The sequence below is a fragment of the Lynx rufus genome, unplaced genomic scaffold, assembly GCF_022079265.1.
Source record: "Lynx rufus isolate CCGP_SWC_20201006 ecotype Redwood Valley unplaced genomic scaffold, mLynRuf1.p SCAF_7, whole genome shotgun sequence".
NCBI classification, from domain to species: Eukaryota; Metazoa; Chordata; class Mammalia; order Carnivora; family Felidae; genus Lynx; species Lynx rufus.
Window position 1 is genome coordinate 35,210,014 of NW_025814889.1, and position 15,667 is coordinate 35,225,680.

The 15,667-nt window shown below is 40.5% G+C and overlaps 1 protein-coding gene across 12 annotated transcripts in view; it reads right to left on the reverse strand.

Moving 5' to 3' along the window:
• Window positions 1-15,667, reverse strand: part of CACNA1C (calcium voltage-gated channel subunit alpha1 C) — a 662,038-nt gene that overhangs the window by 193,289 nt on the left and 453,082 nt on the right. For 11 of the 12 annotated variants that reach the window (XM_047065566.1, XM_047065559.1, XM_047065563.1 and 8 more), the window contains exons 6-7: window positions 13,005-13,163; window positions 6,134-6,330 (exon numbers count right to left, since the gene is read on the reverse strand). In XM_047065566.1, coding sequence (XP_046921522.1) covers window positions 6,134-6,330; window positions 13,005-13,163 — 356 coding nt within the window. The remainder of the gene's footprint in view (window positions 1-6,133; window positions 6,331-13,004; window positions 13,164-15,667) is intronic. The other variant, XM_047065565.1, reaches the window with a different exon arrangement.

Consider the following 15,667-nt stretch of genomic DNA (forward strand, 5'->3'; position numbering starts at 1 on the left):
TCCATAGACACACCAAAGGTGATACTGAATGAAAAATACAGAAGAACCTTTTGAAAAGAACATTTAATTCCTTGAGGGCAACTTCAACCTTAGACCTTCAAATCCAACATTTATTTTTTCCCAGAAAGAAAAAATAGGAGGAACAAAACCCCTGGGCCCTAGTCTGTCAAGGCTACTCTCAAGCCTAGCTGATTTCCATGAGTTTTCAAGTTGTAGTATTTTCTCCTATCAGATTCGTAGCATAGGCACTGAGGATCTAAAAAGACTAAGTAGTTTCAGCAAATGCCAAGAAGTCTGTCACTTGTCATCAAAGGCAGGAGGTGTAAACCCATAAAAGTCACAGTGCTTTGCACAGAGTATCATTAGAGGATGATATGGCTGCTAGAATCATTAGAGGACATGGGGTTCCCATCCACAGGTCAATGAGTAGCAAGTCAGACAACAGGTACTACCTGACTCCTTTCCACCCCCTGCACCTATTTATCATTGTACATGGAAAACCCGTGAATGCCTCAGGGCACAAGTAAAAGCCTGGATTATGTGGGGAAAGACACCAACAGCCTCCTGACATAAAGGCAAGCCAACAAAATTAAATCCTTGATCTATTAAAAAAAAATCCCTGAACTCAGTTGGAATCATGCATTGACATCCTGGGGAAGTTTAGGGGGCATAAGGAGTGGACTGGTGACCCCAGGTATGAACACCTGTGTAGGAGAAGGCTGGCTCACAGCCAAAGGAAGAAATGTTTGTTTGTCCTGGGCAGCCGCCAGGTGTGGGGTTGAGTTTGATGCCTGTGACTGCACCTCTAGGTAGGTGGCTTTTCAGACACGTTGGGGCAGCTGAGCTGAGCTGTTGAGAGAACCTAAAACACAGTTCTCTCCAATCTCCCAAAATGTTATAAAGCTTGCTTTTCCCAGGAGGAAGAGCCTCAAGGCCAGTGAAATTCCACTTTCTTCCTGAAGTGCTCTGTGCCAGTGTGGAACTCTCTCTGCTCTCGCTGAGTGTACAGTCCTGTGCTGCTAAGTTATGTTTCTTTGTGTGTCCCTTAGCTCTTCAATCAGATCCTAAATTCCTTGAGGGCAGAACACCTCCCCATCTCTCTACCCGAGTCCCTACTCAGTCCTGGGAACACAGTACATGCTCAATAAATGTTTGTTAAATGGAATTATTGAATAATAAGGACTCCTCTAATGTCAGTGAAATGAATAAAATAAAACCAAATAATTAAATAAATAATATCTTTGAGAGATGCTAATTTTCTTTTTGATATGCTTATAAACCACCAGTTTACTAAATGACATTCTTTATTTAAAGTGGCATGTGCACTAAGTGGGGAGCACTTTCACTGAAGCAGATTAAAAGTTAAGAACTGCAGGGTCTTAAGTAGGACCTACCACTTTCTCTACTCTGATACCTGTTAAAGAGCCCAGAATACTGTTTCTAGGTTACTTGAGGATTTTTTCTCAGCTCTTCATTTAGAATGACTATTAGGTCATCAATAGAGCTCAGCTTCATTTCTGCTTTCTTGATGCCTTCAGAGACTCATTTTCTATATTCTGCAGTGAAAAAAGGTGGCTTTTTGAAGAAAAGATTGAGTGGGGAAAAATAGGGTAAAGCCTGAATCAACCTGCCTGGGTGTGTGTGTGTGTGAGAGAGAGAGAGAGAGAGAGTTTAGTAGGAATTATCTTGCCAGCATGTCCAGACATGTAAGTGGGACGACAAGACAAAGTGTGGAGCTGACAACTGACTTATGAAAGGTTAAAACATTAGAATTTTGTTCCCAAGTTCTCCTGCTGAGTCCAAACTAACCCAGATATTACAGAAGACACTATTTGTGATTCTAACAAATCTTTTCTTTATATGATTTCTCACTAAGTATTCTTTCTAATCCTATTTTAAGTCCAATTTCTATTTTTTAAGGACAATGAAACAACTGATCCTGGAGAAACCAAGTGTGGGGGGTCAATGGGTGGTGTCAGAAAGAAGCGATCCCAGTATGTTGGTGGTAGGGTGGGCTGGGGTGTGAGTCCAGGAAAACCTAGACCAGAGTGCTTTTATTGTGCTCCACCATATGTAATACTCTTGGGGACCTTGGATCAGGAGGGCACTGAGTGAGCAGAGATCAACAGAATCCTCTTGATGAAGGATTATTCAGTTATCTAGATTATGAAAGAGCTAGAAATGTGTATTCTTGGGTGATGCCTACTCTAACTCCTGCTTCCTTTTCCCACGAGTCTTACATGTGATCCTCTCCAGATGTTCTAAACCCTGAGTAAGTGGCCATGTTATTCTGTTTCACAAGAGCATGTGGCTATCTCAAGTACAAAGTCAGCACTGAACAGGCACTTGGTTGATGTTTATGCTACTTAATTGCGATTCGGCCACAACGTGGAAGGGATAATATTCAGGATTTCAAACTGACCCTAGTTCTTGATCATGTCTAAGAATTCTGCAGATCATCTTGATTCAACAGTCTCTTCTATCTTCAGGAAGGCACATACTCAAACCATATAAGACACGTTGTTTTGAATTATATGCAGAAGGCGAGGGGTATTTTGTTAGAAAAAAAAAGCAAACAAAATCTGAACATAGAAATGGAAACCAGTGGTAAATGCCATACAATATTGGATTCTTCCCTCGGTTTTGGTGCTTCAGTGCTTCTAAAGAAGGCTGATACTTCTTATTTGATCACCTTTCCCCATCATTTTTAAAGAGGGTGGATGTCCTGAAAGTAAATGAAGAGGCTTTGGCTTAAGAAGCCATTGCCCAAAGAAACCACACCTCAGACTGAGTTTCAGCTTAATTTTCAAATCCCCAGTGTTTCCTACCCCTTACCCTGTCATCTGCGGACTTGGTAAAATAAATGTTTCAACAAATCATTCACCTAGTTGGGGCCTTGGCCCAATGTATGGCTAATAGCTTTAACAGCTGAGGAACTGTTCAAGTATTACAGTTTGATCTTATATTTTTAGTCGACTAACTCTTCAAAATCATAACAATGGGATGAATAACGGATGTCACAGAAAAAGAGAAATAAACTTGATATTATCCATGGTAGGAAGCAGGTGTCTGCCATTTGCTACTGGTGACCTTCCTGGTGCTTTCCATCCCAAGCTTTATCCAGTGATTGAATCAATTGCTTCTTTAGTGCTTTAATGGCCAATTCTCTCCCTAGGTATATCTAACTAGGTGTTTGATAGTTCAAAATGAACCCGGCTCTGGGGTTTCCATTCGTTGCTGTACTTGAAAATCTTGGTTGCTCCTTCCAACATCCTCTAGACTTGCCCCTTGCATTTGAAGGGAAATGCATTTTTTCTGAGTGGAAGACCCTACTCCCCCAATTTCCATGGAAACCATAGCTCCTTAGACTGGTTCAAATCCAGTGGCATCAAAGCAGCACCATGAAGACTGAATAGGTTAGATTTCTAGGGGTTTTCAGACTTCAGCTTGGGAATCAGAATTCCCTGGAAAGCCTTTCCAAAGTGCAGATACTGGGTCCTAACTTTGGAACTTCTCATTCAGTGGCTTGGAGGGAATTAGAAAGCTCCATGTTTTATACTAAGATACATGAAGACTTAGGAGTCTGTGGGTTTAGAGATACAGGCCAGAGGCAAGGAGGAGGAAGGCTGAAGGGGAAGAAGTAAGAGGGAGAGAGAGGAAGAAGGAAGAAAGGAAGAAATGGCCATGGAAAGGTCAAAGCAATTAGAGAAATTATCTGAAAGCAGGAGCATTGGGCTGGGAAGTGCTTCCATCACGAATACCCAAGTATGAAGTTGTTTCAGCTTAAGGAGCATACATGCATGTGCATGTGTGTATGTGTGCAGACACATACACACATGCACATGCACACACACACAACATGGCGATTTTTGGGAAGGTGCTGGGAAAATCAGAGAGGCATGTCCCATGAGTCTGGGATTGTTCCTTCACCTCTGACACTTTCTCTGTTCCCAGCTTGAGCTCTATCACATACACCCCAGGGGAGAAAGCACAACACAGCTGCTGAAAATTGGTAGTTGCAGTTGTGTGCTTCTTCTCATTCCCCACTCTGGCTGTCATTATGACAGTATTTCTTTGGGTCACATCTGGCTGGTGGGGTATCAATGACTTATGGTGGGGGAGAGGGAGGGAGTGATGAAGGAAGATCACAAAAATATATCAGGGCCATCAGCAAAGTAAATTATACCTATTCCCCCAGCCCCACACCCACCCACCCACTGCCACTCTGCCCTCAATTTGCTGCCACAGAAGTCATTCCTATAGCAACTTAAGGCGTAGGGTTGAAGCTCAAGTGATGAGGCTCCAAAGCACAGTTCCATATGATCATATGTTCTATGGCCCATAGCAGAAACCTCAATGTGCAGAAGAATGTTTCTGTCTTTGGCTAGACAGAGGGATCTACCCAAGGTAGAAGAGCCACTTGGGAAATTTGATCAGCTTTGCTAAACAAAATAAATTTGCCTAAGCATATTTAGGCAAATTAGTTCAATTTAGTTCAATTCCTTCTTTTCCTCTTAGAAATTGTTCAAACCAGTTTTGTATTGAGCATAGGCTGGAAAAATGTTTTCCAGTGTTTCATTTTAATTTGAGGGTGAGATGATTTGGCCTTTGTCTTCTTTTCAAAGTATCACAACATAGCAACAATACCATTGGAGCACAGGCTCCAGTTGTACAACCATTATTTAGTTTAGATTTACTGTTTCTCTAGACTGAACTTTTCAGTCTTAACTGGATGTTATTTATGTCTGAATTCTATACCTAGAAGCATCCCTGGCATGCAAGGAATGCTCAATAAATGTTTGCTGGGTACAAGGCTCTTGGGCAAGTTTCTAGTAGTCATTTGCAGAAGTACGCATTTCATAGCAACACAAGGTTTCAGCATGTTGACTAGAACATAGAAACTGGGAAGAAGAGTTTTGAATCGAGAGGACATGGTGCTTATGAAAAAATTAGAAGATACAATACCCTGTACCACATCTCTGTGTTGTTACAAAACTCTTATGATTTTAGGAAGAAGTCAACACCTCTCTTGGCATCAGTTCCTTTCTATCTGGCAGCTCTGTTCAACGGGAAGGCATTCACTTTCCTCTCCCTCTTCCCTGCTTTAGTGTGTAGACACTATTCCCTAAGCAGGATCTTAGGCTGTTTTCAGCATGGCCAAATAAATTTGACTATTTGCAAAACTCTGTGTGAGATGGTATTTTCAAGACTGGCAACAAGCATTTTTCACCCAAATGCTGGAGAACAACACTGGATTCTGGCAAGTCATTCCTCATGCTCAAGTAGGAGATACTATAAAGAATTATATTTTCTGGAGCTTTTACAAATAATGGACTTGACTTTGCCAGAATGGAGACAGCTCAAATATGGTGTGTATATTTGCCTGTCCCATAGGCAAAAATCTGGCACTTTAACAGCTTTAATGTTGGCAAAGTAGTGTTGGCTGCTGGATAATAAAAAGGGCATCTTGAAAGTAGAAGAAGATTTACTGTCAACTGGTTGACACTTAGGAAGTGGTATTTATAAATATGTATCACATAACCAGCACAGTATTTTGTTAGCAGTGAAAATAATGGCAATGTATTTGTCTGATGGACGATTCTGATATGATAAGGTATGATTAACATGAGAAATAGAAATATAATAGCATGCCATAATGCTACACAATTCAATAAAAATTGTTTCTTGTTAGAAGACCAAGTATGACTTTTCTCTTTAGCCCTAAAAATTAATAATTGTGCTCTTTAGCTCTCTTTTGGGGACAGATGCAAGACAAGGATAAGAACAGAAGTAACTCCACAATGAGAAGGGGACTTGAATAGAATCCTCGTGTTAGGTTTGGCCACCTCCTTCACAGAGCATCAGATGCACACCAGTGTTTCTCACTACAGTAGGACAAACTGAGAGATGACATTTCTCTTAGGCTGGTGGGCAAACAGAGAGACTCATTAGGGTGCAAATTTCATGCTTTGTTTCTCAGGAAAGATCTGGAAGAAATCAAAGACATTCATCAACTATTCCACCAAGGTGTGTACGTGACCACAAAGTCATGGGGGGAATGGAAAAAGGAGATGTCAAAGAAAGGCTTGCAGCCTTCTGGACTCCTTGCCTCCACCCATCTCAAGCTACGTACCCAGTATAGCACATCTGTCCAGCCCTCCATGGTGATGCACTGGAACACTGTCAACATGGCGAAGGCAAAATTGTCAAAGTTGGTGATGCCGTGCTTGGGCCCGTCCCAGCCAGGCTTGCACACAGTGCCATTCTGGCACTGCCGCCCATGGCCAGTCTCCAGAGCACAAGGGGAAGGATCATCTTCTGCTGGAACATCTTGAATGACCAGGGGAAAAGAGAAGGAAGCAGAAGGGATGGAGAGAGATGGGCAGAGAAAGAAGGAGAGAGAAGTCAGAGAGAAAAGTGATAGGATAAGGTTGATGGGATAGGCAAAACAACCACAACAATAATGCAGAACAAGTTTTTATTAGTTCCCCCATAGACAAATTAAACAACATATAGAACTAGGTATTCATTTAGGGTGTCATTGATTTGGCAGGTCAGTACTTTCAACTAATTGTTAGACTGAATTTTAACTTCAATAATTGATTTCAAAGACAGTAAGGCTATTATCACACTTTCTGTTGAAACATGTTGACATCATAGTCAAATGGCCAATTAAAAAATAATGATGATGCAATTACTCCAGGTGGAAAATATCCTGGAAAATGATCTTTTTCTTTTTCTTTCTCTTTCTTTGCTTTTCTTTTTTTTCTTTCTTTTCTTTTCTTTCCTTTCCTTTTGTTTCTTTTTTTTTTTTTTTTTTTTGGTGATAAAGTCTCTATGGACACTTCCATTGGAATATCAGAGTTTAGGGTGAGGGCTATATTGACTGGAAGACTCTTTCACATAATTAGCCAACAAATCCCATTCAGTAACATTTTCTCCACTACATGTTACATGATGCATTACCAGGCATGCAAATCATTTTACAGTGGAAGCCTTTATAAAGGATAAAAAATAAATTTTGACCATAGGGGGAAAGTATCAACCATAGCAATCTTTACTATAACCCTTGATTCCAAATACTACTGACTTTTACAGACTTGCAGCACTGCTCTTTGGTCTCCAGAATTTATACATTTCAGAAGAGATGAATCATTTTCTGACCTCTAATCAGGACAAAGTGGCAGTGGGTAATAGGAAGAATACTCAGTATGGACAGAGTTTTTTCAGAAAACCATATAACATATCTACTGTGGCTATAGACAGGGCTTGGACCAATTCTACATGCCAGGGAGAACTACTAGGAAATTAATAGTTAAGATGTGTCTTACATTTTTGGTGTGGAGATCATTGGTGAATTGAAATAAGACTTGACTGATCTAAGAATTCCCATTATGGCAAAACACTGAGAGTTGGCCCCAGCTGTGGAAGGTAATAGTTTGGAATTCACAGAAGTTTGTAAAATTAAAGACATTGTCTCATGCTTATAGAAGGTAACAATAATAAACAGAATAGACTCGAGTCCTAACAAACAAATGATTGCCATTAATGACAGTGAATAAATATATGCCCCGGGATAGAGAATTTACTTGTAGTTCTTCATTTAAAGATAACAGGTCACCCTGGGTCTTATCTTGTTTCATTTGCATCAAAACAATTACAAGTCTAGTACCTCTGTGTTGAAGAATATTGGTTGGTCTTTCTCAATTTGTGGCTTCAAATTTGAAACTGTTCACCCTCAAGAGGAGGACAGGAAGAGGAATATTAATCCTAACTAAGAGACAGTTCTTATGAAAATGAGTTGAGCAGTATGGTTGAAAATATATGCCGGAGTGTGTCTTGGCTTTTTTTCTTTTTTCTCCCTTAACAGCTTTATTGAAATATAATTTACATGTCTTACAATTCATCAGTGTAAATGTACAGCTCAATTATTTTTAGTAAATTTATATAGTTATACAGCCATCACCACAATCCATTTTAAAACATGTCCATCAAACTCCCAAATTCCTGTGTGCCTGTTTGCAGTCAATCCCTGCTCCTATCCTCAGCCCCTAGCAAACTGATCTACTTTCTGTCTCTATAGCTTTGCCTCCCTAGAAATTTCATATAAACAGAATCATATAATATGTGGCTTTTTGTGTCTATCTTCTTTCTTAGCATAATGTTTTTGTGTTCTGTGTTGTTGCATATATCAGTATAGTATATTCTTTTTTATTGCCAAGGAGTGCATTTCATTATACGCCTATCCATTCACCAGCTGATGGACATTTGGATTGTTTCCAGGTGTGGGCTATTGTGAATAGTGCTGCTTCCTGGCTTATTCTTGGCCTGGTGCTTCAGGTTGCATGTGATTCTTTCTGTGATGAACAAGTTGTAAAGGTCTTCATCACTGGTCACTGAACTGTTTGAGGGAATGACTGTCTACACCAATTTCTGACTCTAGGGCCTGGCTCCCAGGAGGGCTCCATTTATGTAACTGAACTCTAGTCACAGAACTCTTCTGTGACTTTTGAATTTTTGAAGTCTTTGGAGATTTGGATGTGAGTTTAACTAATGAGAGGCTATAAAAAGAGGGACACTAAAAAGTGAATCCAAAACCTAAAGAATACATGAAAAAGTGGGCAAGAAACACCTAAAAAATTGAGAGTCTGGAAAACCAAGAAAAAAACAGATCATACGTGTTGTTGGGCTCTCACCCATTCTGGTGATGGCTTTCTACCGTGATGTGTTCAGTCACTATGATAAGTGTTGGAATGATATAGAAGATGGGAGGAAAAGAGAAGGCAGAAGAACAGAGGGATAACTTGCATTTCTTCTTCTCTTGTTTTACTTTCTAGTGAATAAAGATGCCATTAATCTTTGTATTATGACTGCTCATCTTACAGCCTTCCCTGTGTTCTCTCTTCCTGAAACAGACAAAAATAAGGAAAAAGTGAAGGTTGCCAAAGTGAGTTCTGAGTGTCCTCAAGGAAGAAAAACATATTATAGGGTATTAAAAAATATATATGTTGAAAGGAAAATGGAATCAGGAGAAGTGATCTCATTAATAAAAAAGAAAGGGTTGAGATTCAGAGATTATTTAAGGCTCAAGCGCCATTCTGCTATTTTAAATCTATCTTGAACAACAATAAAAAAGATTTGAGAACAATTAAGAAGCAATGATGATCTGGTAAAAATAGGTCTCTATAAAAAGCACTAAAAGGAACACTTGAAAAATGTGAACACACACAAATCAGCAGGTCCTTGCGACATGCACTTGAGGGTGGGGGAAAAATGGCTTGAATGTGAAAATGTGTTGGTGTTCTTCTGCAGAGTCATGAAGTCCCAGGGAAGAAAGGAGGAACGTGATGTAGGAAACAGAAACAAAGATGTGGGCCCTATGTTTTAAAACAGAAGTGAAGAGAAGTAGAGTCATTCTGGAAAGTCCAAATTAAGTTTGTGGTAAAAGAATGGAGGCAAAGATTAGGAGCGATTTTAGAAATGCAGTTAATACCAACAAGAATATGAAATCCTGGGAGAGTGCCAGTAAGGGGTTCCAAGGAGAAATCACCAAAGACAAAATCAATTACTTTTTTAGGACCAACTTTAAGAAGTGAATACAATGGAAGTGATTTCATTTCTAGGTTTGAGCCAACCAATTCTCTGCCAGTCTCAGGGGTAATTAGTGTGCTTGGGAGAGCTATTCAGAGTAGCCTGGCTCAGAGTACCATCAAACAGATGGGACAACCAGAAACAAAAGGTGCCGGCATATGGTGATGTATCTGTTGAGGAACTAGGAAGGCGCCTTGCAGATGCCTCCGGGATTGGAGAAAAATTGCCTCTTCAGAGACCACCTCTACAGGGAACTAGAAGGGCAGCCTAGAGGCTGAATAATGGCTCACCTGGCCAGCTCAAGAGCTTTCTTCATAGAAAACATGGCTTAAAATCCAATGTGTCCTAAAATCTACAAGCACATAAAATTCGTAATCTGAGAATAATCTTAGAGTGTAAAAAAGAAGAATTTGATTTAAATTCCATTAAAAATTATGACAAGGGCTCACAAGCACTTTTGAATAATCTAAATTTGCAGAATAATATGGTAATTCAATCTAAAGTCTGAAATTAAAAAAAAAATCACCCATTCTAAAGGTGGTACAAAACTCTCCAAAACACATGAAGACTGGCTTCAAAGACTACAAATTTTTGATCTCTTTGGCTGCATGAAATATGTCCAGATTCCATACACTTTTTCCTTCTTATTTGTTTCAGTCACTATGTAGGTGGAAGAGGCCCTGATGACTGTGTTCTTTTGGGAGCAATGGAGTGGGTCCCTAGATTGTCATCAGATGGCAGATTTAGGAAGGAGGAGCTACATGAGCTCCGGATTGCAGTGTGTTGATTAAAAAGTCTTCTGCAGCCACGTGTTCTCAGCCCCTCTTCCCAGCAGGGAGCCTGGCTCTACACAGAGTGAGGTCACCTTCCTGATGGAGCTGGCATGGCTCCTCTCTTTGGGACACTTCTCTTGGTGTCTGTCCTCTGACATCCTGGCTCTTCAGGCTGATGTTCATTTTCACTGATGGGAGCTAACTTCCCTTCTGACTTGTGGAGTAAAGGGAAAACCCACCACTAAATGATCTGATGCATCTTCTGGTAGGAAGCAGGTGAGCAGGTGACATCTCAAGTATTTTTCCTGGTCTTTTTTTTTTTTTTTGTAAATCAAGGATAGACAACAGTATGGTTCTAAATTGGCCACCCCAATTGGTGAGGCCAGTTCTAGTCTTTATCCTAAAAGTGGGGAGGCCACTATAAGTTTTAGCAGGCCAGTGGTGGCTATTTCACCAGACTGTGCAGCTGTGGCACAGAGGAGAGCATCCCACCCTGTATCTCTTTTGTTTATCATGCCTGTTGAGGCCAATGAAGGTCTGACAGTGATGCCTAGTGATTTCCAATGTTCCAGGTTGCTTATTAGCATAGGCCTTTAGAGGATCTTGCCACCAGTGAAAAACATACTTTTGCTGTTTTCCCAGCAGAATGATAGAAACCATGGGCAGTTCTGGGAGCAATGTTCCTTAGGTAAGTTGTATACAGACCTTTGGTTGCAGGGTAGGGTTGCTATCTTTAGCTCTGTGGCAGAGTTTCATCATTTCACTGTCCTCCACTTGGTATGCTGTTGGTGAGAGCTACACCATAGCATATAACCCACTCTTGGGGTCTTTGACACTCAATATCCCTGTGACTGCCTGAGGACTTTGGGTCTAAAGAGTCATCAATCATTTCAATACAACTGCATAAACTTTAGACATAATACAGTAGCTCTTAAGCAGGACTTAGAATGAGATCTAATAAAGCTACACAATTAACATAAATGTATTGGCTCAGGGCTGGCTACAGACTGAAGTGAACAAAAAGAAGGATTTGAATTCAAGGGGAAAATACTACTCATTGCATTATTTGGTATTCCTTTAAGCAAAGATGAGTTTTAGCTAAAGACAAGATCTGTTCTAATATTAAAGAGCTTCTGTTTTTTAAATATGGTAGCTTATTTTATACAATTATGATCCAAATAATTAGGAAGTTCTCTCTAGAGTAAAAAAAAAAATGGTCTCTTAAACAGACTCTTCATCAAAACAGTAAAAACCATTGTGTAAGCCTGTGATTATAGATTTATAGTTTTCTTGTTTGTTTGTTTTAGGACTATGGTTATGCAGCAGTGACCTAAAAACAACAAATACCCAGTCAATCCACCCAGTCAAACGAGATCATCCAGATCTGGTACTCTATTTTGGTTTCTGAATATGGATAACCATTTCATTCTTTGTCATACAGATCTGTCTCTCTTCACCATCCCAAGGCAAGAGGGGTCACATTTAATTTAATGCCTGGGCTGAATAGAAATGAGAAGCAGTACTGATGGAAAGAAATGAGGTATCTTTTAAAGCTTCAGACAGATGTTCCCCTTTCTCCATCAAGATGCCAAAAACTAGAATGAAAGATCTTGTTATTGGAATAAAAAATCACATAAATTTAACACTGCTAACCCCTTTGGGGGAAAGTACTTTTTCAAAAAGTTTTTATGTTAAACTCCTTTATATGTCTGTTTATTTTGTCAATCTCTGTTTAAATGTTTTTTTAAAGGTGCAGCTGAGATTTTAGTAACCTAAGACAGCAGTTTGTAGCATATCCCACAAACCAAAACTAGTTGTATTCAGAGAAGTGCTAAATGAGCCAGCATTTCTTGTTAACTATATTGTTTTATGGAAGGAACATAGAGAAGTCTTAAAAAGGTGGGAGGTTCTGCCTATGAATGTAGAAGCACAAAACACTGACACAGAGGAGGCAAGATGAGCCCTAGATAGTGGAAAGAACCCAGGGTTGTGATGGAGGCATCTACTGGCTGCAGGCAAAGCTGCCAGGGCTTTGAATGACAAGTGACACTGAAGGACCAATGGAATAGAGATACACACCATCACTAGGTCAGTTCTGATTCTTTTTTTTAAAGTTTATTTATTTTTGAGACAGAGAGAGAGACAGAGTGCAAGCGGGGAAGGGGCAGAGAGAGAGGGAGACGCAGAATCTGAAGTAGGCTCCAGGCTCTGAGCTGTCAGCACAGAGTCCGACACAGGGCTCAAATCCATGAACCGCGAGATCACGGCCTGAGCCCAAGTCGGATGCTCAACTGACTGAGCCGCCCAGGTGCCCTGGGTCAGTTCTGATTCTTAAATTAAAATACTCAAGGTTGGCTTGGTTATGTTTTTTGAATCACACAGCTCATTTAAACTGTTTAGCAGTGCTGGATGTGAGCTGTCTTAACAGAGATCTATTTTAGTAAAAAGAAAAATTACCAAGAGAAAAACAATACCAATCTCTGCCTCTCACTTAACCATGGAATGAAAAGATGAGTCCTTGAATGGAGGAGGCCTTGCTTAGCACCATTGGTTATACGGTGGCAGTTCACCCAACTACAAGGAAAGTAGCAATGACACAGTGAAGCCTCTTGAGAGCTGGCCTCTCAGCATCTTCCTTACCTGCTATGCCCTCCTGGTTGTAGCAGGTCTTATGCATCTTTCCCATGAAGAGCTCCAGGCCAATGATAGCATAGATGATGATGACAAATAGCACTAACAGGGCAATATGCAGCAGGGGGACCATGGCCTTGATAATGGAATTCAGAACGACTTGGAGACCTACAATGACAAAATTAGATAGTAACAGTGAGAACATCAGCTTCCACTTACTAAACCAAATGCTATCTCAGATGCCATACTGACATAATCTCATGTAATCTTTTTAGCAATTCTACTAGTGAGGTATCCCAAGTCTGATTTTTTAGATGAGGAAACTGAGGTGTAAGGTCACACAGTGAGTGACAGAACAGGGATTGATATCTAGGTTGGCCTGACTCCAAATCTTTCTTGGAGGCACATTCAAATGAAAGGACTGGCAGATGCTGTACTTCTAAGGGGAAGAACATGTTGTTTCATCCAGAACTATCCAATTTTCTAATATCCTGTCTTAGAGATAACCTAGCATCTTTTTGTCCTAGACCACCATCTCACTACAGTGAGAATTAACTTTGATTAGACACAGCTCTGCAAGGACTTGCTTATCCCTCAAGGTGGGATTACTAGATCCTGTGGCTGACCCATCTGCCAGAAAACGCACATCAGCCTGATTGTCAGGCATCTGGGAGGGGGGACTTTCTTTGTTGAAACTGATTCATACCCCCAGGTTACACATAGGTGGTGATACCTAAGACCTTCTCTGGATCATGTGAGTGAACCTCTCTTCCTACAGATTTCTGGCCAGGCCACTTTCCCTCAGGGCCCATATCTGGAGAACACTAGAGCCCTCCATTGAAAAGCCCCAATGAAGGGAGTTCAAGTTGAATATGTAATTTCCATTTGGGAAGATAAGAAAGTTCTAGAGATGGATGGTGGTGGTCTTTGCAAAATGTGAATATACTTAGTGTCACTGAACCATACACTTAAAATTATTATAATGGCAAAGTTTGATATGTATATATTACCACAATAAAAACTAAAAGTACTCAGATCCTGCCAGGACAAAAAAAAGTAAATGAAAAATCCTATGTAGCATATCAGTCTTGTCAGTGCATCCCAAAAGTACTGAAGGCTTGTACTATCATCTTATGGGAAGAAGGACCCCCAAATTTATGAACTCAACCATAAATGACACCAAGAATACTCTTTGTTCAAAAGAGATGTTACAAGTTTTCATTTGCAAATGGTGGAGAGACAGTTGCAGCCAGTCACCCCTAGATTACTATCAGCAGTGAGTACACCAAATCTTCATGTCCTATGGCAGAAGTGGGGGAAAGGGCAGGTTCTCCTTCCTTACATCTAGGCCAGTTGTGCAGAAAATCTTGTGGCCACCTCTGACACACATATGATAGGATGCCCACCTGTGCATCACACCACACAGGGCACTTTTAGTGTCCGCATCTGACTTACACCCCCAACCGCAGACATCCTCTCTTGTGTTGGAAGTTTCATCTTTGTATTCAGCCACTGCCCTCCCTCTGCACTGGGTAAACAAAGTCTGGGTCACCCTCTCCCCAGACCCCAAGGCAGCCACTGATGTTTTGTGATTTGGTGGAGTGATTTTCACAAGGCTAATTAGAGGAATTCTCCCCAGTTATTAAGCCAAGATGGGGAGAGGAAAAAAAATAAAAGAGAAAAGCTGGAATAATTTTACCTGTGAATTAATGAGAGTGCTTTGCAGCCTCCCATTAGAACAAGATGTTTTCAGATCCAAATGATTTCATTAATTAGCAAGTTGTACACACATTAGTGTTAAAGTATGTGAAGCCATGGAGGAAGTTGAAAACTGAATTGCAAAGCAAGTTTCAGAGGTGTCTGCTGGGGCGGGGAGCTCTCAAAGTGCTACTCACTGAAGAGGATGGAGATCTCTAGATCCAACCTATCCAGGCCATCAGTGGGCTTTGCTGCCTGGCCTTTAGTGCCACAGCCTTGGGTGGCAAGAAAGTGGTGAGAGACACAGAATGGGAATTTGTCCTCTGTGCTTCAGCCAAGGTGCTGCTCTTAGGTTAAGACCAGAGTCCTTCTTGTGTCCTTTAAGGCATTGTAGGGTCTGGCCCTATCTACTTCGCCACCCGCCCCATCCCCTGTCCTCACTCTCCACACTCCTGGCCAAACAGCTTTTCTTTTAGCCTCCAATATACTATACAGTAGACCTCAAAGATATGAGGGTTTTGTTCCAGACCACTGCAATGAAATGGATATTGCAATAAAGTGAGTCAAATGAAGTTTTGGTTTCCCAGTTCAAGTAAAAGTTATGTTTACTCTACACTGTAGTCTATTTAGTATACAATAGTATTATGCCTAAAAAACCAACGTGCATACCTTAATTAAAAAAATAATTTATTGCTAAAAAATGCTCACCATCATCTCAGCTTTCAGTGAGTCATAATCACTGAAATCAGATCACACACCATTATAACAAATATAATAACAATAAAAAAGCTTGAAATATTGTGAGAATTACCCAAATGTGACCAGAGACACAAAGTGAGCAAGTGCTGCTAGGAAAAGGGCTTGACAGACTTGCTTGACACAGGGTTGCCACAAGCCCTCAATTTGTCAAAAATGCAACATCTTCAAAGCACAATACAGTAAAGTGCAATAAAATGAGGTATGCCTGCACTTCG